The sequence below is a fragment of the Bos indicus genome, chromosome X, assembly GCF_029378745.1.
Source record: "Bos indicus isolate NIAB-ARS_2022 breed Sahiwal x Tharparkar chromosome X, NIAB-ARS_B.indTharparkar_mat_pri_1.0, whole genome shotgun sequence".
Classification (NCBI taxonomy): Eukaryota; Metazoa; Chordata; class Mammalia; order Artiodactyla; family Bovidae; genus Bos; species Bos indicus.
In genome coordinates, this window is record NC_091789.1 from 138,142,442 (window position 1) to 138,167,302 (window position 24,861).

The 24,861-nt window shown below is 41.2% G+C and overlaps 2 protein-coding genes and 1 long non-coding RNA gene across 5 annotated transcripts in view; 2 read left to right on the plus strand and 1 right to left on the minus strand.

The window, feature by feature from the left end:
• Positions 1-5,173, plus strand: part of VEGFD (vascular endothelial growth factor D) — a 47,007-nt gene extending 41,834 nt beyond the window's left edge. The window contains exons 6-7 of one of the 3 annotated variants that reach the window (XM_019956376.2): positions 1,640-1,835; positions 4,192-5,173. In XM_019956376.2, coding sequence (XP_019811935.1) covers positions 1,640-1,835; positions 4,192-4,267 — 272 coding nt within the window. In that variant the 3' untranslated portion in view covers positions 4,268-5,173. Of the gene's footprint in view, positions 1-1,639; positions 1,836-2,397; positions 3,174-4,191 lie in introns of those variants that run through there. The other 2 variants (XM_019956375.2, XM_070783592.1) reach the window with 2 other exon arrangements.
• Positions 5,174-8,177: 3,004 nt separating this feature from the next.
• On the minus strand, positions 8,178-11,233 carry LOC139180964 (uncharacterized). Its single transcript, XR_011565136.1, has 2 exons — positions 10,658-11,233; positions 8,178-8,579 (listed from the first exon to the last, which is right to left on the minus strand). It is a non-coding gene; the product is annotated as an uncharacterized lncRNA (long non-coding RNA).
• A 1-nt stretch (position 11,234) lies between these two features.
• On the plus strand, positions 11,235-24,853 carry PIGA (phosphatidylinositol glycan anchor biosynthesis class A). The gene is made up of 6 exons (XM_019955886.2): positions 11,235-11,340; positions 13,275-14,054; positions 18,009-18,141; positions 18,846-18,978; positions 19,147-19,353; positions 22,548-24,853. Exons 2-6 carry the CDS (start codon positions 13,337-13,339, stop codon positions 22,812-22,814), a joined length of 1,458 nt encoding a protein of 485 aa, XP_019811445.1. The 5' UTR covers positions 11,235-11,340; positions 13,275-13,336; the 3' UTR covers positions 22,815-24,853.
• The last annotated feature ends 8 nt before the right edge of the window (positions 24,854-24,861 follow it).

Genomic DNA, 24,861 nt, shown 5'->3' on the forward strand with positions numbered 1-24,861 from the left:
CAACACAAGATTTTGAAATATCATTAATGGCCAGATGAAAATAAATGATGCTTGCTCCTTGAAAGGAAAGCTATGAAAAACCTAGACAGCCTATTAAAAAGCAAAAGCAAAGACATCACTATGCTGACAAACGTCCATACAGTCAAAGCTATGGTTTTTCCAGGAGTCATATACAGATGTAAGAGTTGGACCATAAAGAAGGCTGAGTGCCAAAGAATTGATGCCTTCGAATTGTGGTGCTAGAAAAGACTCTTGAGAGTCCCTTGGACTGCAAGATCAAATTAGTCAATCCAGAAGGAAATCAACCCTGAATATTCACTGAAAGGACTGTGCTGAAGCTCCAATCCTATGGCCACCTGATGCGAACTCACTGGAAAAGAGCCAGATGCTGGGAAAGACTGAGGGAAGGATGAGAAGGGGGTGACAGAGGATGAGGTGGTTGGATGGCATCACTGACTCAATGGACATGAGTATGAACGAACTCCGGGAGATAGTAAAGGACACAACAGCCTGGCATGCTGCAGTTCATGGAGTTGCAAAGAGTCAGACGACTTAGCAACTGAACAACAATGGCAAAGTGGGAGAGAAGCATGTTTGGGGAAGAAACTAAACAACTTTCCTCCAAGCCTTTTAAGAATACTAATGTGACATTTTCAGATTCTTCTAAAGGTTCTGTCTCTTCCAATGAATTTCAACTTGATCAGAATTGGAGGTGGAATACTAATTATCCAACTGTTTTGTACATTTTCTAGAAATATCTGTTAGCTAAGTGTGTCAAAAACTTCTCAGCACCTCCTCTCTGAGCCAACTGTATCTTCCAACAGATGTCTGTGGAATCAAAGTACATTGTCATGTTATATTTTTTTATACTAGAGTTATGACCTTCAGTGAGGAAATACACCTACCCATAGCCTGGAAGGTCTGTGTATTTCTACAGTGTCCTAGTATTTCTGTTCTCTCCTTTTATTCTTCACCTAAAACTGAGAAGGAGTAGACTCACAGTCCTTAGACATCCTGTATTTTATGACTGATACTTGGTTTTGCAAAGTTGCTTTTTTCAACTAGTCACAACCTAGTTGTGACATCTTGCTGCTGCTAAGTCGCTTCAGTCGTGTCCAACTCTGTGTGACCCCATAGACGGCAGCCCACCAGGCTCCCCCGTCCCTGGGATTCTCTAGGCAAGAACACTGGAGTGGGTTGCCATTTCCTTCTCCAGTGCATGAAAGTGAAAAGTGAAAGTGAAGTCGCTCAGTCGTGTCCGACCCTCAGCGACCCCACCAGGCTCCTCCATCCATGGGATTTTCCAGGCAGGAGTACTGGAGTGGGGTGCCATTGCCTTCTCTGAGTTGTGACATCTTAAAAAATCTTAATCTTAAAACATCTTAAAAAAAATCTTACCAAGATATTCAGCTTACAACATTTTTATAAAAAACTAAAGAGAACATGTGAATTCTGTGTTAGTATTGTGAAATCAGAGGTCAATCTCCTTCATTCTGTGAAAATATTAAGGACAAAAATCTACAAAAACAGAGACTGGGTGAATCCAAGCTACTTTACAATGATGTAATTAATACAACCAACTTTGGGGATCCCATTCTCCATGCTACAGCTATTTGACCACTTTTCTGTTTTGGTTTAGATCACACTCACCTGCAAGAACTGGCTCTCTGTGGTCAGCACATGAAGTTTGATGAAGATCGTTGTGAGTGTGTCTGTAAAACGCCATGTCCCAGAGACCTCATCCAGCACCCAGAAAACTGCAGCTGCATTGAGTGCAGAGAGAGTCTGGAGAGCTGCTGCCAGAAGCACAAGATATTTCACCCAGACACCTGCAGGTGAGTGGCTTTTCACTTTTGCCTATATTTGACCCATTGACATTTAAAGTAAACCAGTTAGATTTGGTGCGATTCCTTATTAAGCCAGTTTTATTCTTCATTGCCAAGCCCCCTTTTTGATAATAAAACAAAGATTTGGCAACTGAGTAAGTATATAGAGTGATGATTAATTGTGAAATCAAGAAAATTCTGTCTGCTGTAGCTGGCTTATGGATCTTCAGCAAAAACTAAAGTTGAAGATATATACACAATTATTTCAGATCAGCTGACTCTTTAGCTCAGTCTCTCTCTTAATATAGATTGACATATGTTTATTTTTTCCTTTGAGGAAGGGGATGCCATTGGATTTATATAACAAGAAATTTACTGATGAATAGAATGCTTACAAGTTAGCAGTTGTGCTTTAATAACCATGTGGGATAACCAGCCAGGATTTTATATTGACATCCTAAATATGAATCTGGAAAATTTACTCTGAAAATGTAATCAAAGCAGAACAGAGTTTTTCCTTAGAATTTAGTCCTTGATTCTGAATTCTCATGTTTATCTTCTTTTGTAACAGCTGTGAGGACAGATGCCCCTTTCGCCCCAGAACCTGTGCAAATGGAAAACCGGCATGTCCAAAGCATTGCCGCTTTCCAAAGGAGAAAAGGGCCACCCATGGGCTCCAGGATCGAGAAAATCCTTGAGTTAGCCTTGATCCCCAGTTCCCCATCCATGTCATTTAAACAGCATGCTGCTTTGCCAAGTTGCTGTCACTATTCCAGGTGTTAGGGAAAAAAAATCTGTTTTACATAGTACCATGGTGAATCCCGACCGACCTTCCATTAAACAACAGCTGAGGATTCCCTGGCTCACTGCCAAATGTCTTCTAACAGAAGATGCTCTGCACACCAGGGAATGGAGAGGAAGAAATCTCCCTTACCCTCCCCCTTTTTTTCGTGAGTGAAAAAGTTTTGATCATCATGGAGTGACAGGTACCATGTGATTAATTACTCAGAGCAGATGAGGCAATTTGCATAGTCTTTGAGTCCTTTGCTAATTGCAACTCTCTTGTGAACTATTTAGATTCTTTCTTATGCAGATCTTGATGTATATGATCAGCACTGATTATCTGATTACTGTCCAGCTTGTAGTTTTGAGTTTACCAAACTACTGTCTGTTGTTTTATATTTAAGTGTATTTAAAGAAAATAAACACATTTATTCAAGCCAGAGAATTTTGTGTGTTAATTAATATGCTGTAAATTTACTGCTGTAAATTTTATGCTAAAGAAAAAATATTTTAAAGAGAGAAAGGAATTCAGTAGTGGGAGATGTGGGAGAGACATGAACACACTAAAACTAGATTCCAGTTTTGGGAAACCAAAGGACTAGCTCTCAGAAGGTTTAAGATTTTAAACGAGGTTGAATAAATGTGACTCAAAAATCAGCTGAACTTCAGCCTTTCCTTTGAGATTCAGATTACCTTGACTTGACCTCTAGTTGAACTTGACTTGAAGGAGGAGAGCCCACTGATGTCCCTGACATCTCTGGGGGTGTATGTTTCTTCCAGCCACCTCCAGCTCCACGCTTCCGCATTTACTCAACTCTCGGTCTTATTCATATTTCAATTCTCATAGCCATATGATTCTTCTCTGTCCCACAGCTACCCAGGAAGGAAGCACAAGCCTTTTTCCTTTGCTTTTTTTACCCAAATACTCCCACAAATAACTTGTTGACGGCACAGACTTTACTGAAAAATTTGGTATAACAGAGGGAATTTAGCAGCTTTAGCAGAACTAAGCTTTTTAGCCAAATAACTTAAAAACTGAGGTTCTCCCAAGCTTCTTGCATAGGTAGGTAGATAGATGCGTGCACACACACACACACACACAATTACAACATTTATTGCACACTTTGATAAATAGTTGTGTTCATGTTATCTCCCCACTACCCTGTGACCTCCTTACAATTGGAAATTGTGTCCTGATCAAACTTGTGTAAGCCAAGTTTCTCAGGGTGGAGCAGTACAATAAATAGAGAACAATAAACAAGTATAGCAAAAAATCCTTTTGTTTCTCCTGGAGCCAAATGATAGAATTATTGGATCCTGGTTCAAATGCCTGCCCTTCCTCTCTCAGGGTTCTAAGCAGTTCCCGAATTCTCCCAGCCATGGCCTCATCATTTACTGGTCTTGGTCCCATCACTCCTCTCCTGTCACTGTTCCCCTTGTCCACATTTTATGACCTTTATGTCAATGGGCCTTCTTTCTTCTAGGTGTACCATTTGATTCTCAGGCTTCTGACAGGATTCACAGGTAACGTGGCTGCTTAACTATATTAGGATTCAATTTCTTGCTTTGTCCCTTCATCCAGGTTCTACAACTCTCTCCGCAGTAGTATTCCCTTGAGAGCTGGGGCAGCAGATGGTCCAGGGACACTGCACAATTAAAGGAGTCACTTTGCTCATCTTCACTGGAGAAAAAGAGAGGTAGAAGCTCAGAGAAGAAAAGATCTGAACTGAAGGATAGGCTCTGCCAATTAATGGCATTATGAGGCCAAGCAACCTCATGGCACCTCAGTTTCCTCTCGGGCTAAACAGGTAGATAATCTCATCCACCTGTATCTGAGAGTTGTTAATTCACTCCACAAATGAAAACAATTTGAAAAATACAATGACCTTGACCCATTAAAGGGATTATTTCCCAAAAGAGAAACATGACTGTGAGCAAAATTCTTGGCTTATACTGGATTCCTGGATCTGCCCCAAATCAACTCAAACCACATTTTGGTTACTGGCTCTGGCTTCCTAATTGCCATTTAGATGGAGTATTATAGGGAATTCTGGACAAAACTATGGGAGATCTGGCTTTCTACTTCCAAAACCCATCCCCCCTGCTTTCTCTCCAACTCTCCACAATAACCACCAAGAGACTTGCACTTGAATCTCTGAGACTGGGTCTGGGCTGGGGTGGAGCTGGTCCTTAGGGTGGAGGTGGGGGAACTGGCCTTTTGCCTTATTAGAGTGCACTGGTCATTGTACAGGAATATTTGTCATACTAATAGCTTTGGAATGTGAGCTGCAATTTTTCAACTTGTAAAATTGTGTTGCAAAATAAAAATATGTGAGAAAGCCCAGAGAGCTTAAAGCAAACATAGTAAATGCCAGCGATGCACGATGCCCCTGATCATCTGAGCCACAGGGCCAGAAAATGCATTAATAGGACAGCACAGATCATAAATCTGTGACTACAGCAGTGTGGTGGGAGGCCCTTTGGAGATGGAAACAGATTAGACAGCATAATGTTCAGAGCTGGATGAGACTAAAATACTGCCTGAGATACCTGATAAAGGAGATGACACAAATAATCCATTTTAAAGGCATTTAAGGAAAGGGTTGGATGAAAATTGTGAGCTTAATGGATTTGGTCATTTGTTTAACAAGAGGTGGACTTTGTTTAATTTACTCCTAATGTTTCGTGTTTTTTTTTTCATACTGTTCATGGGGTTCTCAAGGCAAGAATACTGAAGTGGTTTGCCATTCCCTTCTCCAGTGGACCACATTTTGTCAAATCTCTCCACCATGACCCGCCCGTCTTGGGTTGCCCCACAGGCATGACTTAGTTTCACTGAGTTAGACAAGGCTGTGGTCCTAGTGTGATTAGATTGACTAGTTTTCTGTGAGTATGGTTTCAGTGTGTTTGCCCTCTGATGCCCTCTTGCAATACCTACCGTCTTACTTGGGTTTCTCTTACCTTGGGCGTGGGGTATCTCTTCACGGCTGCTCCAGCAGAGCACAGCCATTGCTCCTTACCTTGGACGAGGGATATCTCCTCACCGCCGCCCTTCCTGACCTTCAATGTGGGATAGCTCCTCTAGGCCCTCCTGCACCTGAGCAGCCACGGCTCCTTGGATGTGGGGTTGGTCCTCCTAGCCTCCTTGGAAGGAAAGTTATGACCAACCTAGATAGCATATTCAAAAGCAGAGACATTACTTTGCCAACAAAGGTCTGTCTAGTCAAGGCTATGGTTTTTCCTGTGGTCATGTATGGATGTGAGAGTTGGACTGTGAAGAAGGCCAAGCGCCGAAGAGTTGATGCTTTTGAACTGTGTTGTTGGAGAAGACTCTTGAGAGTCCCTTGGACTGCAAGGAGATCCAACCAGTCCATTCTGAAGGAGATCAGCCCTGGGATTTCTTTGGAAGGAATGATGCTAAAGCTGAAACTCCAGTACTTTGGCCACCTCATGCGAAGAGTTGACTCATTGGAAAAGACTCTGATGCTGGGAGGGATGGGGGGCAGGAGGAGAAGGGGATGACAGAGGATGAGATGGTTGGGTAGCTTCACTAATGCAATGGACAGGAGTTTTGAGTAGGCTCCGGGAGTTGGTGATGGATAGGGAAGCCTGGCGTGTTGCAGTCCATGGGGTCGCAAAGAGTTGGACACGACTGGGTGACTGAACTGAACTGAATGTTTTGTATGGGAACAATGTCTTGCATATAGTAGGTCCCTAATAATTATTTAGTGGATAGTGAAGTATTATATGGATTCTGTGACCAGTGAATGGAAACTCATCTACCACTGGAATGGCCAATATGAACTCTCATTCTCCAGGGCTCTTTCCAGGGGGTTTTCATGATTCAGTATCTTACCTGAGCTTCTTTATAGCATAGCCATCAACTTTCAAGAGAGGTTCCAACAGGACATGCCCCAGTATATACGCACTCATTGAGCTTCTGCTATATCTCATTTACTGATGTCCCACTGGCCAAGCAAGTCACATGGCCAAGCATAGAGTTGATGTGGGAGGAGATTAGACAAGGGTGCAAATATAGGAAAATGGTTCACTGAAGGCTACCATGTAACAGTCTCCCACAGGGTTGGTTCCTGTCTTTAGCCACACATAGAGACCTGTTAGTCTCCATTGTTCTACAAGAGCTGAACTCTGGTCAGTGTCTTCGGGTTTCCACATACAGGGCCCAGGACCTGTGTTGTCTTTGTTCTGATCACTGTTCTGCATTTTGATTCTGTTTCTGATACATGGAAATCTTGAGGATCTTCTTTTGCCCACAGCTATAATGTGAATTCTCTTGTTTATGTCTCATTTTTCTTTCTGAAGCACAGTGAGAAGAGAGGAGTCTCAAAATATTAACTGAAAATGTCATCTTGGCTGTAAATCTGGCTCAATATCAAGTCCTTTTCCCTTAGTAAGATCCTCTATCAGTCTGTTCCAGCCTTCACTGGAGATAACTTTCTCCCATATGAACCCCTCCCCTTCTCTTACCCCGTGGAGTTATACAACAGCATTCACTGGCCAGTCAGCGCCTGTCTCTGTACCTTGGTCAAGTTCTACTTGGAATAATCTTGCTCCCAGCAGTTGCATGAGCACTTTTTACTTCCATTGGCAGCCAGAAATATTCTGAACTCCCAGTATTTTTCTTGTATTTCTTTCCCGGTATTTATCACCTCCCACCTTTTATAGATATTTACATATTCCTTAACTGTTTTGGTTTCTTGGGGATAAAGCACATGCCAATTTTTCCTTGCCTTGTGCCTTGTACATAGATAGCGGGTTCTCAATACAAATGCGGTGCCTTCCCACTCCAAAATTGTCCAAGAGCTCATTTACATATACATTTGCAAAGGGTTGAATTTCAAGGGAAGGTGATATCTACTTTTATTTTATACCTTCTACACTTACAGGTCATTTTATACACCACTGGTACTGATTGCTCTCACTTTCTATTATGTGCAGTCAGAAGCCACTGCATGAAAGTATTTTAGTCTAATTTATTGGTTTACATGAAAATTCTCTAAAGGCATACCCTGATGCCATACATTTAGGCAGAACACTATAATTAGAATTATTCCCAGATTTACAGCTTCTTCATCCTGCTGCTACAACTTTTCTTGACTTTTAGAAAATAGCCTTTAATTGTGACCTTTGCTTAAGGTTTAACTGACTAAAAATGGAGTCTCAACCCATGTGAGATGGTGAAGTGTGTACAGAATCATGATTTATTTGCCTTTTAATGTTAAGTGCCTAGATCAGAGATGAACATGATGTTCAATGTTTTCAGACTTTGTTGGAACTGTAAACTTTACTGGCACAGCCTGCAGCTTTCTCAACCCCCTCCTCCACAGAGACTTGGCAACAGCATGCCTTTATTAATATCTATTTATAAAGGTCAGCCTATCCTACAGTATTTAAAATACAAAGAACTTTTCAAGAAAAGTGGATTACTTTTTACCATTGATGAAAAATATATAAAAGCTGAAAAAGATGAAAAGTTTTAAAAACACACTGTGTTTAATATTCCTTGTATTCCCCACAAAACCTTTTACAGAGTAGGCACTTGGTAAATTGATGATAAAAATAGAAAATATTTATTCTTCTTTGAAAATAACTCAAGTTTTTTGAAGGAGTATTGATTGGCATCAAGATCTTAGAAGATTCACAGTAGAATTGCCATCACTTTGCCGACAAAGGTCCATATAGTCAAAGCTATGGTTTTTCCAGCAGTCATGTATGGATATAAGAGTTGGACCATAAAGAAGGCTGAGTGCTGAAGAATTGATGCTTTTGAATTGTGGTGCTGGAGAAGACTCTTGAGAGTCCCTTGAACTGCAAGGAGATCAAACTAGTCAATCCTAAAGGAAATCAACCCTGAATATTCATTGGAAGGACGGATGCTGAAGCTCCAATCCTTTGACTACCTGATGCGAAGAGCCGACTCACTGGAAAAGATCCTGATGCTGGGAAAGGCTGAAGGCAAAAGGAGAAGAGGGAGGCAGAGAATGAGATGGTTAGATAGCATTACCGACTCAATGGGCATGAATTTGAGCAAACTCCAGGAGATAGAGGACAGGGAAGCCTAGTGTGCTTCAGTCCATGGGGTCGCAAAGAGTCAGATACAACTTAGCGACTGAACAACAAACATTGTAATAAGAACTATGACAGTGGCAAGCTGGGAGATCAACAAATGAGGATTAACCTTCACTTATACTTTCCATGATTTCTACCCAATAGTTATTGTCTTGATTGTTGTTACTTAGGGGCTAAGTCATGTCTGACTCTTTTGCGACCCCATAGATTGTAGCCCACCAGGCTCCTGTGTTCATGGGATTTCCCAGGCAAGAATCCTGGAGTGGGTTGCCATTTCCTTCTCCAGGGGATCTTCCCAACCCAGGGATAGAACCCACGTCTCCTGCAGTGGCAGACTGAGTCTTTACCACTGAGCCACCAGGGAAGCCTATTGTCTCACTGCTGCTGCTGCTGCTGCTGCTAAGTCGCTTCAGTCGTGTCCGACTCTGTGCGACCCTACAGACGGCAGCCCACTAGGCTCCCCCATCCCTGGGATTCTCCAGGCAAGAACACCAGAGTGGGTTGCCATTTCCTTCTCCAATGCGTGAAAGTGAAAAGTGAAAGTGAAGTCGCTCAGTCGTGTCCGACTCTTAGCGACCCCATGGACTGCAGCCCACCAGGCTCCTCCACCCATGGGATGTTCCACGCAAGAGTACTGGAGTGGGGTGCCATTGCCTTCTATTGCAAACATGAAAAAGAAGACCAAAACAGTGCTGTACCACCTGGTACTGTTGGTCTTATCTGGGAAACCAACTGCACATTATTAAGCTTGTGTAAGTATCCTTGAGTCTTCCATAACTTTTATTCTCTGATGCTTCAATATAAACACAGAGCAGAATATCTATTCCCACTTGAACCTTATTCATTAAAGTTAAATTATTAATACATTTCAAAGTCTACAGCCAAAGTGCTCTATAAATTATATCAGTTCCCTGTACTTTTTTAAGGTACACCCCTTGGAATTTTTTCAGTACAGTCAGTTCAGTCGCTCAGTAGTGTCTGACTCTTTACAACCCCATGGACTGCAGCATGCCAGGCCTCCCTGTCCATTACCAACTCCCGGAGTTTACTCAAACTCATGTCCATCTAGTCGGTGATGCCATCCAACCATCTCATCCTCTGTCTTCCCCTTCTCCCCTATGCCTTCAATCTTTCCCAGCATCAGGGTCTTTTCAAATGAGTCAGTTCTTCAATACATTCAATCGGGTATATATATGTGTCAGAAATTGTGCAGGCATTGAATAAATAAATTCATTAATACAACTAAAACTTACTTGATTTCTAGTACCAGGAGCAGACCTTGCCTCTGCTTACTAACAAGCAAATATAAATGCCAATTTTCAGAAAGAAATCCATGAGAGATCCCAAGAAGACACAAGTCTCCAAGGATCAGGCTGAGGAAGAAGGCCAGGTGGAGGGGTGGGGCAGGAGGACAGGCAAACAATTTGAATATCACCTGATAAATGCTATACCAGCATATAGCCAAACTACTGTCAAAATACAAGAGGGAGGATTTAATTCCCTCTAGAGATTTGGGAAAGGAGGTGAAATCTTCAGGGATTAATAGCCTTTCTACAGGCTTAAAATGAGTGCTGGTAAAGACGGTGGTGATGGTGCTCAGGAAAGCATTTCCTCAGTTGGGAACTCCATGTACCAATGGTGAGGAGTGCATGGATGATCATCAGACTACTCCCACTGATTCATTAGCCTCTTGGCCAAGTACCACCATGGCCTGCTGAACCAGTCTGAGTGGGAGTTGCTATTTCAGGTCTCAAATTTTTTTTCTCCAGAGTGGAGGGTTGCCACATAAAATACAAGATGCCCAGTTAACTTTTGAATTTCAGATAAACGATGAGTAACTTTTTAGTAAAGTCCCCTATATTTAGGACATACTTACATAAACATTATTTATCTGAAATTCAAATTATTAAAAACGTTGACTTTTTGTGTATTTTACTCACTACATCAGGCAATCCTACCAGAATGGTAAAAACCAGGCGGAGCTTCTGTAGCAGAGATGATAAACAATAAACAAAACGCAACCATGACCCCAGCTTTCTGTAGCCATCCCAGCCCAAAGTCTCTCCAACTGGAAGCCAGAGAGAACAGGCGTCCAAAGAGACACTGTTTCTAGGCAACCACGGCGCGAACTCAGCTGACCATTCGCAAGATTCGGGTTAGGCGTGCGGTGCATCCTGGGAGTGAGTTTTCTAAGTTCGGATTCGCCCCCAAAGGCCACGGGACTACAACTCCCAGGAGCGCCAATGGGTCGCTGCGAGGCACGCTGGGGAGTGCTGGTTTTACCCGGTTGAAGAGTCCTGGTGGGTTGCTTGTGTAGCAAGAGATCAAGGCCGATTTTTAGAGAATCGCAACATTAAGAATTCACATAAAAGGTTAAACCGAGCATTACTGCTTTCAGTACAGAGAAAACAAGTCTTCCGGAACATCGTGGTGACACGTGTAGGCGCGCGCTGACGTTACATCGCACGCTGATGGGTGGGGAGTCGCTCCTGCGCGTGACTCCACTTTCTCTTTTTGATTGGCTGTCCTGTAGGTGCGGCGCTCGCTCGCGGACGCCCTTGATTGGTGCCTCGGAGCTGCTGGGTGGGACTCCGGCTGCAGCCGCGGGAGGTCCGGACACTGGCGGCCATGGGACTTGCCGGTAAGTACGCGTCTGACTTCCCGTCGCCGGTCCTCTCTCCATCTTCCAATTGGGACTGGACTGTCCTCAGGGGAGCATAGCCGGTGATGGAGGGGGCGAAGCCGACCTAGCTTGAGGCTCAGAATTCGGGGTCGAGGGGCTCGGGAGTCGAGTGGTGCTGAGGGTGCGCTGAGGCGGCCGCACTGTAGCCGGTTCCCTGTCGGCTGAGGAGGGCGGGAAGAACGGCCCCGGGACCCTCGGCCTCGGTTTCCTGCTCACTTTCTGGCGTCTCAGGCGAGACCGCGCCTGATCGCGCGGGGTTGCTGACTGAGGCGGAGTCATCTCTTCCTTGGCCCTGGCGCTCCCCAGCGACCTCAGAAAGTGAAGCCGGGACGGCGCCCAGGGGTGGGTTGGAAACACCGTCCTCTTGACCCCAATCCTCCCCGCCCCCCGGGTTACTCTAAGGCTTCTCAGAAGTCTGCTGATAATGACTGTCCAGGGACTCCTTGACTGTGGCTGTGGATTTTACGGCCATCTCGCATTTGCCACTTAAGTGGCTGAGTGGGGACCTTGGACAGATCGCTCAACCTGTCATTTGGAAAATAAAAGAGTTGTTTCACTAGATCTCCAAGCTTCTCTTCAGGTTTAAAATCTTAAGATTTTGTGCTTGTAACGTTTGTTGCGCTTTTACGCCGTGAAGGTGTTAGGCTTGATACCCTGATAGGCAGATTGCTCACAGAACATTGCAGATTAATGACAGAACTTTAAATGATTTCATCTGGTGCTTTACTCACTGTTTTCATTATCACTCATCTTTTAAAATTGAATGGAACTGGAAATTCAGGTTTAAGTGAGAAACCACAGTAAGAAAACCTTACTGAAGCTGCTTAACAGTACAAACTTATCTCTTGATTTGGTAATATTGAATCTTAATTAGTAAATTCAGCTCAACAAACACTTATTATTTCTGAGACTGTGTTTAAAATAAAGATGACCTTGTTGGAGAGAATAGACTTTGCACAAGCTGTTGCTTTGCATTTTCTGAGTTTGTGGTGAATCAGAAACTCAGACCTTTAGAATGGCTTCCCATTGTTGAGTTTCTTGAGGCATGGAAATCTCATTTGTAAAAGCTGAGAATGAGTTTCACTTGCTTTCTCTTTTGCGTTAACAATCTAAGACTCTGTAGTCATATTGAATATTTAGTGCGCATTTTGCACTGATGTTTTCGGGGACCCCTTAGCTGAACATTTCCTGCGCATTTTGCACTGATGTTTTCGGGGACCCCTTAGCTGAACATTTCCTGCTTCAGATGTAGAAAATGGCCCCAGATCCAGCCCATCTCTAGTTTTTATGTTTAGATTCCGAACTGAAGAAAGGGTCATTAGTGGAGGGAAGATGTACATAACTGAAAGTTTTAAGAAATGAAAGGAATGGTTTGATTATCACCATTTTTGAATAAGGAAGGGGAAAGTGAGGTCTGGCATGTGCTACAAGTGATACTTTAGAAAGTTGCTCTCAGAAGACAGTTCTTGTTCCGGATATATTTCTAGTGTAAACCACAGAGTTAATACTAGCGAACTTGATGGGATTCTTTGAGTCAATGGCTTAAGCTCTGAAGTGAGGTTAGCAAGCCTTTTCTGTAAAGAGTTGCACATCTAATTGTCTGGATAAACTGCTTGGTTAGTATGGCAAAGTAATTATTTAAAATTATGTGTAGTGGTATTCTTAGATCAAAATTAAGGTATGAGGACCATTGCAGAGTCTAGTTTTGTTGTATGGCCCACAGTAAATGGTAAGCAAGTAAATGCTGTCAAATGCATGACTACATCGTATGTTTTATTTCTAGGGAGAGAGCTAACAGATTTACATTAACATTAAAACATATGTATGTCTGGATTTGGAGTGCGGAATGCATTTTGTCTCTGAGCTGAGATCCTGTCTACTCTCTCTTTCAGGTACTAGAGGACACCTATCTTAACTGGGTTGCTCTGAGGACTAATGCCTAAACCGTCTCAGCATGGCCTATAGAGGAAGAGGTGGGCGTGGCCAGCCTTCCTCAGCATCACTCTCCCGTGTCATCCCTGGAAGTCTTCACACATTTAGGACCTGTGCCCATAATATATGCATGGTGTCGGACTTTTTCTACCCAAACATGGGAGGCGTGGAAAGTCACATTTACCAGCTCTCTCAGTGCCTGATTGAAAGAGGGCACAAGGTCATAATTGTCACCCACGCTTACGGAAATCGCAAAGGCATCCGTTACCTCACTAATGGCCTCAAAGTCTATTACTTGCCTCTGAAAGTCATGTACAACCAATCTACAGCCACGACCCTCTTTCACAGTCTGCCATTGCTCAGGTACATATTTGTTCGGGAGAGAGTCACGATAATCCATTCACATAGTTCCTTTTCTGCCATGGCCCATGATGCCCTCTTCCACGCCAAGACAATGGGCCTCCAGACAGTCTTCACGGACCATTCCCTTTTCGGATTTGCTGATGTCAGCTCGGTGCTTACAAACAAGCTTCTAACTGTGTCTCTTTGTGACACAAACCACATAATTTGTGTCTCTTACACTAGTAAGGAAAACACTGTGCTAAGAGCAGCACTGAATCCTGAAATAGTGTCCGTCATTCCTAATGCTGTAGATCCTACTGACTTCACTCCAGACCCATTTAGAAGGCATGATAGTATAATAACTATTGTTGTTGTCAGCAGACTTGTTTACAGAAAAGGTAATGAAATGATAGCTACAATTGTACTGCGCAGCCTTTTTTTCCTTGTAGAAAGCTGTTGAATATCTGTGTTATAATGATTGTTGGGCTTCTCATTTTGTTTTACGGTTTTATAACTACTTCTGTGTTAAATATAGTAAACAAGGCTCTAATATGTTTTATACATCCTAAAGGAGAAATTTCTGAAACAGTGGTAAATACTATTCCTACCCTTACCGCCCACCTTTGATGTTTTAATAGTTGCTTAAAGGAATAACGATAACCTGATGCTGTTTAATAGTTCAGGTCTTTTGAAAATTTCCCTACATATACAGTGAGAAGTACAGGGCCCAGCCTACCACATAACCCTTTTTTTTTCATTGCAGATATTTTGAAAGCTAAGAAAATCCCAAGGGTGAAAACTAACATCAGCTGTAACCATGTGATTCAGGGATGACCCTAATGAATGTTTTGATTTATAGCTTTCCTGTCGTTTGTAATTCATTTACTCAGAGTCAGTGAGCTTGTTCTGCACATTGCTGTTCTGTAGCTTGCTTATTTCCTTTCAGTGTAGATAAGACAATAATGTATTGGCAGGTAAGTGATGAAGAAAGCGGGGTTAGATGGCCCAAAATCCTAATCTGGTTCCGTCCTGCTGTGTCATCAATGACAAGCTGCTTAACATCTCTGAGTCTCAATTTTTTCGTTTTGTGTGGTTCGAGCAACAGTGGTGATCTTGTGAGGTTCAGTGATGCTTCCTATAAAGTACTCGGGAAGGGTCTGCTGTGCCCAGAGAGGATGGTTTCAGTGCCTCTGCAGCATTTCATGGATACCGCAGCCTCGCTGACTCCAAGTCCGAAGCAGTCTGGTTATTCAAAACATAAATGGTCTTCTGGATGGTATCGGAAAACCAATTGTCAGCAATCAAAATTGTCGCTAAAAGTAGGGAATTGTTAAAAAGATAATTTGTAACCACCCTTTAAAATATTTGAATTTACTCAAAATACTGTTACCATGCACTGAATTGCCAATAAGATGTAGGCCTGTAGGCTTAAGAGTACTGGTCCATTGGTTTGAGCTGAATCATCTTTCTTGCACAGTCACCTTCAAGAAGCATAATTTAACAGTTGCCAATTTGGGTCTCTCATGTGTGATGAGAACCTAAAGGCATGTGAAGTGATGTACCTCTGGATTTTCCATTTGTTTTTGATCTTACACAGTGGTTCAGGATACCCCCTGATCTGACAAGGACTTTTTCTGTGTCTTGACTGAATGTTTCAGACTGTTCAGCTTAGCTTCACAGAAACTCATTTTGTCCGTTTATGCACTATTAGGTAAGCCAAATACAATAACAAGTGCAGTTGGTATCAAACAGATTTGTGGAGAAATGCAGCTGATTCCTGGTACGCATGCAGCTCAGCAGTGGGATCCGAAGTGCCCCAGTGCACTGGGGAGTGCAGATGTGGGCCTTGGTCAGGATGGTTTAGGAATGCACAGCCTTAGTCTGCTGTGATCCGATAAAACCGAGGTTGGTGAGGGAACCACTGAACTGCGTTTTGAGGCGTGAAAGCAGTGGCATGCTTTCATTCTTGAAGAAGATGCGAATGGAGCAGCATTCTGTGTTCTGAATCCCTCTTGGGAGATTGGTGATGTGTTTATGCCTGTTTTTTTTTTGTTTGTTTGTTTTTTGCTTTTTAGCAAATAATATACCCTGGTGACAGAGCCAGCTAAGAAAGCATATGATGCATACATGGTCAAGGATCAGAGCAGAATTAACTTATCTGTTCAAAGATTGAACCTGGTACCTTTACCTCACTAATCATGGTATTTTAACCAGCTGAGCTAACCAACAGCAGCTATAGCCTTTCCTGTTCTCAGTTCAATAATTAAAAAAAAAATTTATCAAACCCTCTCCATTTGCCAGTAACATTCTAAGACAGAACAGCCATATCTGTAGCCCCAAAGAGATTAATTAATGGCCTGTTAATTATTAATAAATTAATTTCTTCAGGAGGTGTTCATTTGGACCAGATATCAAAGGCCACTGAAACGTATTAAGTAAGAGGATAAATCAAAGTTCTACCTCCCAGGATTCCTGGCCGGCCTCTTTCCTTTTCTGTTGAGCCTGTTTTGCTCTTAGGCAGGGTTTCGCAGTGCTCCTGTGCATGTGCAGGCATGCCCCACTTCTTGCTCTAGTGGTAATGATGACTTACATTTATGTTCTGCAGTTGATAAAGCCTGTGCATGGTATAGTACCTCATTTGACCCTCCCAACTGTAGTGTAGATGTTATCTGCGTGTAACAAAGAAACTGAATCTCAGAGAGGGTAAGTAACTCACCCAGGTTACACAGTAAGTAACAGAGGTAACCAGCCTGAGTTGAGCCCTTCTCAAGTTAAGGTCTCCTGTTCCTCCATCCTCAGCCCAGCCATTATCCTAGGTATAGATTCAGGAAGTTCTTGAAAATACTGTTAGACTATGCTTTAAAAGAACTTTGAATCAGAAATTTTCTTGCCCATTTTGTGTGAATATGGCAGTTGAAAGTCCTGTGTGTTTCGTTGCGTTAGGCTCTTGGTAGAGGTACCAGAGCATTTTTTACTTGTGGGGAGCACTCAGTGTTAGCTGTTGGTAGGAATTCCGATTATTACTCTATATGTTGTGTTTGTTTTTTTTTTTTTTTTTTCATTTAAAGAATGGATTCTTAACCTTTGTATTAGAAGAAAGAGGGGAAGGAATTACAGGAGGCTGATTGTTAGAAGTCAGTAAAACGTCTAGTTTATCTAGAATCTAGTTGATGGGCTTGATGATACACTTGAAACAGCTAAGATTTTAATGAGAAGGTTTCATAATTCATAAATGCCACATGTGAGTTTGCTAATGCAGTCATATTTTGAAAATACTAGCAGTTTATTTAATCCTACTTTGAATTATTTAATTAAAATGAACCTTTATTATTTCTCATACCATCTTTTTAATAATCTGCCTATATTTGGGAAGATTGATTGAAGTGCAGTTCTTGTGTATGTGTCTGTGTGCATTTTTTTAAGCTTTAATTGGCTTATTTTACATTTACTTTTGAATGTGTGTGGTTTGTCATTGTTAATGAACTAAATTCTGAAACATCACTACTGCTGTCTCTTTGTATAGCCACTTTTCAGACTAGTGGAGCATAATTTACTTTGCTGCCTTTTATTGCCTGAGGTTGTATTTACATATTATGAGAAAGTATTTCATTAAAAGGAAAGAAAGGACCGAGATACACCCTTTCGTTCTATAGACTATAATGATCTGGCACATGAGGTCCTTCCACCTTCATCCACTGTCATTTGGGGCAAGTGGGCTATCACAGGTTTAGATGGACTGTTCTTATAAATTTTGCTAATACCATAGTGTTCGCTGCAAAATCCTGTGTACAAACCGCATTCTTAACAAAATGGAGGCAGCAGTTATGTTTTGCTGCTTAGCCCTTACCTATAGTAGGAGGTAGAATCACAGTTCAGTAGAATTTTATGGTTGAAAGAGACCTTGGACTTTAGGTACAGTGGTCTCTTTGTCTTCTATATCGGGAAACTTTCCCATTGTCAAAGGCCTTGCTCGTACAAAGGCTGGAACAAGCCCCGGATCTCCAGTCAGCTCTCCTGTTCTGTAGAAAAATTTAACTGAAATGTTAGCTACCTCTAATGCCTTTTTTAGTCACAGGCCTTGTGTAATCACAGGTGAATAACTTGAATACTTTCAAAACAGAATAGTCTACAAACTGAGTGGGTAGAAGGTAACAATGGTGTCAGTGTATATATCTTCCAGAATTCTTGGGGGACCCCTGATAGTTTGTGAGTGATTCCACCATTCTAGGAAAGGGTTAAGGGAATTTGTTTCCCTGCTTATGTAAGCTAGTACTTTTCGAAGTGAGTGCATTCTCAGTTCTGATAAAAACTTTAATTATTAACATCTCCAACATTCAACTTTATGTTTTCAGGGACCGATTTACTTAGTGGTATAATACCTGAACTCTGTCAGAAATATCCTGATTTAAAATTCATAATTGGAGGAGAGGGACCAAAGAGAATCATTTTGGAAGAAGTACGGGAAAGATACCAGCTCCATGACAGGTATTGATGGATTCCATATTGTCTTGGGTGAGAAAATAATCTTTTACCTAAATTTGGTTTTGGTTTCGTGCCTGCCTTAAGTGGGCTGCTTCTGCTACATGTACTTGATAAAGTAATGCAAAGCCTATTTTTAAAAAAATGATATAAATGGGAAACCCTAGATAGGGTATTCATTATTTTTTTTTTTTAGCCCAGTATTATTTGACTTTAGAAACTGGTTGGGGCACCCAAGAATGCACAAAAAAACAACTACTTTGATTGGAAGTGTTTGCAGATTCTCAAGCCACACTGAGTTGTGATTTAAATAACATGGCCCAAATCATGTAAATTGCTCTGCATATACAGATTCAAACATTTCTCTTCCTTGTTAACTTAGATAACAGGTGAGCTGTGTGCATGTGAAGCCTCAATTTAAAAGAGACATTTTCCTATTTAGAAATGATACTTTAACATTTACTCATCAAAGTGTATTAATATTTTCATGGAAGGCAAACTAATTTTGGAGAGGATGAAATTTGATCTGTGACAAAAGTTAGAAATATGTATAGCTCTATGAGTTTTAACCAAACAGTTTTATATGACTTTTAGATCAGAGTTGGGTGATACCAGTCTTTTGAGATGGAAAAGGTTAGAAGCTTATGAATGGTATTTCTTTTATACCATGATTGTTACTCCCCTCTTTCTTCTCTTGTTTCAAACATCAGAGTGCGTCTCTTGGGAGCCTTAGAGCACAAGGATGTTAGAAATGTCTTAGTTCAAGGACATATTTTTCTTAATACTTCTCTTACGGAAGCATTCTGCATGGCGATTGTGGAAGCAGCCAGTTGTGGTTTACAGGTAAAAAGCTTGGAGGGCTTATTACATTGCTGGGGTTTCTGCATGTGTCTTTTGAAAAATAATCAGATGCAGTCTGTTATATTTTTTTAAGTTGGTTTTGCTTGTTTACCTGAGAGATGAATTCTGGTGGATCACATTTTTTTGTTTTGTTTTGTTTTTCTTTTTAAGGTTGTAAGTACCAGGGTTGGTGGAATTCCTGAAGTACTTCCAGAAAATCTTATCATTTTATGTGAGCCTTCTGTAAAATCTTTGTGTGAGGGATTGGAAAAAGCTATTTTCCAACTGAAATCAGGAGCATTGCCACCTCCAGAAAATATCCATAACATTGTAAAGACTTTCTACACCTGGAGGAACGTTGCAGAGAGAACTGAAAAAGTACGTCACGTGCTAGAGAAGGGTATTTGAAGATTGTGTCTGGAATTTTTACCTGATGTTTCACATACACATTTACTTCTTTTATTATAGGTTTACCATTTCTTCTCTATTGCTTAAATTTATGAAGTCTCTTTCCAAATGAGACTTCTTTTTGTATATACTAGGCTAAGTTTCTAGTCAGATCATTGCCTTTGACATCTGAAAAATAGTAATGCAGTATCTAGACCTTTCATTAAACTGGCCATGTAAGAGTTACAGACTTTTCTAGAAGTTACAACAATTAGAGGCAAAACTAATATTAAAATCTACTTTTAGACATTTTCTTGAGGCTGTTTATAATTCTAAAGCATATAGGTCTATTGGAAAATACCTGGTTTTGCTTAGCCCAGTTGTGGCAACTTTGTAACTTACAGATATTTAATTCAGGCTACTTCCAGAACTTGTGTGGCTCTTGCTAGCTGCTGTGATTTTTTTTTTTTTTTAATTGAAAGGAGATTTTTGCATCTTTGGGCTGACGAGGAACATAGTAAGTTAGAATTCCAAATGCACATGACAAATGTAAGTAGGATCACAAATAGAAAGCAGCAGTAGAGAATTTCCAAAAGGACAGGTGCAGGAAATAGGTTAATGTCCTTAGGTAGGAGAGTACAGTTGTGGGAAATGCCTCCTTATTTTGAGGTCAGTACTTCAGTTATTCTACTCAATTTTGTCCTTGTTTAACTGCCTCTCATTACTTCGTCTGCCTCCTGCCTCTTGTTACAACATAACAAGCTGAATGGAAATGCTGTGCTTCTTAGTATTTGGAAACTGTGCAGAAGGACAGTTGGTTGGGACCCTGGAGAAGATAGTGCTGGGTATTCTTACCTGTATTCAGTGGAGCTGCTAGTTTCTAGCCCAAAGTTGGGAGCTACATAGAGCTGAGCAAACAGAAAGGCTTTCTTGTGATTGTTTTTTTTTTTTTTTTTTATATATATAATTGCTTTACAATGTTGTGTTAGTTTCTGCTATACAATAAAGTGATTCAGCTATATGCATACATATATCCGCTCCCTCCCACCCAGCCCCTCTAGGTCATTACAGAGTCTTAACTGGCTTAAATTGTAAATTCCCATACATAAGGTGAGCCCGTATTTGAATGGAAGTGCAAAAAAACTCTCCAAAAATTGTCATACACATTTTCTGTTGAAACGTGAGATATTTGCATTAACAAACAGTTTTGACTGAAATAACCCTGAGGTATTTTCTAGAAGTTAACTCCACCAGTGACTCCACCTGTTTGAAATAACTACATTTCCTTGTTTTCCTGTGGCAGTTGGGGCACAGCACTGAGTGCTTTCTGGGAGTGCGTGGCAGAATTGTCCCAGGAGCCTTTCAGGCTCTGTTGATTTCTATTTTCCTGTGCCCCTGCCACTGCTGGATTCTCACAAGACCCTTTGCGAGGGGGTAGGGGTGGAATTCGGGAGTGGTGGGCAGGGATATTTGGTTAGGCAGCTTTTCTTAGTGAGGCCCACCCTGACTGAAAACCATAGCTCTAATTGTGCCTTACCTTTTTGATCAACATGTAAACCTCGGAAGTTTGCCCTGTTATACATAGCAAGTTCAGGGGCAAAGAATTATGGTGATAGTTTTTCAGTCTATGTTAAAGGAGCGAATTGGGGTTTTATTTAAACCACAAATTTTCCTTCAGTTACGCTTAAAGTAATAGTAGAACATCTGTATTGTTTTCAGTTTTACACTCTATGACGGTTTATAGTATACATGCAAAGAAGAAAGTGAATCCTTATCGCTAATGGATTGTCAAGCCTGTCATTCTCTCCATAGTAGCAAAGTATTATTTTGTCACTTGAGATCATAAGTTAACTGACCTAGAAATAAAGGTGGACGTACGGGTGAGTTTCTAGTTGCTCTTTTAATTCTACCTGTTTCACACAGGGTGTTTGATCCCTTTCAACTCCTTAGTTTAACTGCTATCTAGAAAAATTAATCAAGAAATTAAATTGGCGTTTGTGCTGAAAAGATATTTTTTCAGTTATAATTCACCACTCAGTGTAATGCTTGACATTTGTTGTTCAGTCGCTAAGTCGTGTCTGCCACTTTGTGACCCTGTGGATTGCAGCATGCCAGGCTTCCCTGTCTTTCAGTGTCTCCTGAAGTTGGCTTAAGTTCCTGTCCATTGAGTCAGTGATGCTATCTAACCATCTCCATTTCCTGGAGGAGGAAATGGCAAACCACTCCAGTGTTCTTGCCCCGAGAACCCTGTGAACAGTATGAAAATGCTCGACATAACTCTAACTAAAATGTATTCCAAATGTCCTCAGGGTAGAGGAGCTAGACAAAAACAGCCCGTACCTTTCAGAGACCATTGATCTTTAGAACTTGCTCTGCACATCAGAACTTTGCTGAGGTCAAAACGAGATAGTTTACAGATCTGATAACGTGAGAATGAGCACGAGTAATGACCATGTGCACTTAAAAAACACGAAGGCCGGCCCATTTTATGTGTTTGAAGTAACTTCAGAGAGCTTTTTTTTTTGAATATTTCAGAGTTTAGTGCTTAGCAGTTCTTTAAAAAAGCAAGCCATCTATTACCAGTTCTCAGCAGTGAACTTTATTTGCCAGTGTTTGGCCTGTCCCATCTACCCAAATTTCCCCCATCCATTTCCCCTCCTTTTATTTGGCATCCATGAAATGTCTCTGTTTTCTCCATGCCTGTGCACGGCAACTCAGCCTCTCATGGCTGTGGAGAGAAGAGCCTCTCTGAACCCGTAGATTGTAACTTTCTGGTAGTAGTTGAATCAAGGAGTCCTAAAGGGCCAGTCCTGCTTTTGGAAGTCACTGCTGAATTAAACACGGCCTCAACAGAGGCAGCCCCCAAAGCCATTCCAGCTTCTCAGGACTTCGGAATTCTCCTAGTTGGTTAAATATTGCTGGGGATCCCCTAGGGCACAGGGGCCGAGGTAGATTCATCTGGGTGTCCCAGGGTAAAAATACCCGAGTGATTTGTCCAGAGGAGGCATCCATAAGTGAATCAAATGGCAGTACTTAGTGTAAGCAGCTTCATTCATCACATCATTACTGTAACAACAGTGAATTGTAAGTGCTTCCTGTTTACATCTCTGAAGCACTCCTGACCTGTGTAGGTCATCGTTTTGTTGCGGCCTGCCATGTGCTCATTTTTGGTTCTCTCCCGCCAGGTATACGACCGAGTGGCAGGAGAAGCTGTGTTACCCATGGACAAACGGCTGGACAGACTCATTTCTCACTGTGGCCCCGTGACAGGCTACATTTTTGCTCTGTTGGCTGTATTCAACTTTCTCTTCCTCATCTTCCTGAGATGGGTGACTCCAGATTCTTTAATTGATGTTGCAATAGATGCTACAGGGCCAAAGGGTGCCTGGACTCATCGATATCCTTATAGTAAAAGGGGGGCTGAGCATACTGTGCTGTCTAAAACAAGGTAGAAGAAAGCCTGAGTTGTGAGATTTTCAATACTTGTAATAATTCTATTAAGACTATTGAAAATAACCTTGCTTTTTTTCTTTTTCATTTTAAACTTAATTTAGTAAGTTATGCTACCTCTATATCATTCAATGTTTTATTTTGAGGAAAGATAAACACTTATGCAATTCCTGAGTGTTGAAACTCCTTGCACTTACTTAAAATTTAGGAGAGAGCATTGAAGCCACTCAGGTATGCAATTTTTCAGACTACTGAAATCCCTCTAGCAGAGATGTTTAACGTTATATTTTGGGAGCTTTGGGTGCCGAAGGGCCAAACGTTTCCTGGGCATTTTTTGGCCAGTTTTAAATGTTCTACCAGTAGACGTTCACCAGATGTTTACAGGTTTTCTTTAGGGAAGTGTAACAACTCTATGAACTATTTTTTAAGTCATGTTCATACTGTGTTTATTAGACATTGAAGTCATGTTCGTAACTTATTGGGTACACTCAGTAAGTGTTCCATATAATCAGGTTTCTTGAGTAAAATGGGCTGTCAGCAGCCAGCCTGTGTGAAGCACCTGTCACGTGTTGAACTAGATGTTTCCTGCGTTAGGAACCAGGGGATGCATTCATTCCTTGTTGATCACTCAAATAAATGGCTCACTTCGTCATGGTGGTAAGATAGCCACCACGCCAAAAATGCTGATGGTTTTTAATGCCAGGAAACACTTGCCTGCATACTCCGAGTTCTTCTCTGATCTGTTGGATGCATTCTCCTAGGTCAAGCCTTCGTCTTCAGTTGTGTGTATGAAAATGCTTCTTGCTTTTTAAATACTAGGGACCGATCCCACTGTTGATGATAGTGCAAAGAAACCCTCCACGTCTCTCAGTGCATAATTTAGTCCTCTGTCAATGCCTTCGTGTTTTCCGAGCAGAATGTATGAGGTGTGCCATCTCAAAATCAGCTGCTACCCCGGATCTTTGATAGAAGTCACCTCCCTTCACTTGTGGCCTAGCTGATGCCTGATAAGTATTGTCAGTGTGCAGAAGTCTTGCCCCCAGAATGTTTTGTTTATAGCCAGTTGAGTCTGAAAATTTTAGGAACACAGTCTCTTTGTGGATGGATGTTTTTAACTATAATCGTTGTTGCCCAGAGCCATGGGTTTTTAAACCCCCAATTATCCACATGGTGTGTCTTATTAATTCTTTGAACTCCTTATTAGAATAAATTTTTGTGATAAAGGACTGGGAAGTCACAAGAATGAGGCACTGTGGACGCGCTAGTTAGACGCTGGCAGTATTGTGATTCTTTACAAGATTTTTTTTAATGACAACATTCACAGAACTTTAAAAAAGTATCTTAACATGTCTGTTAATTGGTTGCCACTGATACATAAGAAATATATTTGTGCTTTTAAAACACAAATGCAAGGGTACAGTTTTTAATATCTAGAAGTTAGGGGTTCTTTCATTAAAGAAAAACAGACTGACCCAAACCATTCAATCTCACTGGGATTTTTAGGCATAGAAACTGAATTATATAAATAATGAAATAAACAGTGCCAGTATTCATGATAAAGCGGGGAACTATATAACATTTGGTTTTATTCTGTTCATTAATTTTTAAAGGCATACTCCTGTTTTATCTTTTATTTTTTTCTTAGCTTTTTTTTCCTTCAAAATTATCATTTAACTATTAAACTGCCATTTATTTCGCATGGAAATAGGGTTTAACGTTCTTGCATGAAAAATATGTAAGTTGCATATTTTCCTTATTTTTTTCTTTAATAAGTGGAAGTAAATTTGCTTGTTCTAGTACATCTGAATTTTCAGGCTTCCTGAATACCTTAATTGTAACTGTCAGTGTTGCACTGGTCAATATGTGGAAACATATTGTTCTACCCTGCTACTTACATTTATTTGAAAGTGAACTTGCAGTGATAAGGAATATATGAAAAATATATTGTGTTTCTTTTGATGTTGCAGAAAGTAGCACATGTAAAACTGATTTATAAAAACACACTACCTGTCCAAAAATAAAGACCAAAATGACATTTTGACATTTTTC

Excerpts from the sequence above, each read along its gene's own strand:
- PIGA (XM_019955886.2), top strand. The coding sequence starts at position 13,337 with ATGGCCTATAGAGGAAGAGGTGGGCGTGGCCAGCCTTCCTCAGCATCA. Across the intron at positions 14,055-18,008 it reads CAGACTTGTTTACAGAAAAG|GGACCGATTTACTTAGTGGT; the intron begins GTAATGAAATGA and ends TTATGTTTTCAG. Across the intron at positions 18,142-18,845 it reads AGATACCAGCTCCATGACAG|AGTGCGTCTCTTGGGAGCCT; the intron begins GTATTGATGGAT and ends TTCAAACATCAG.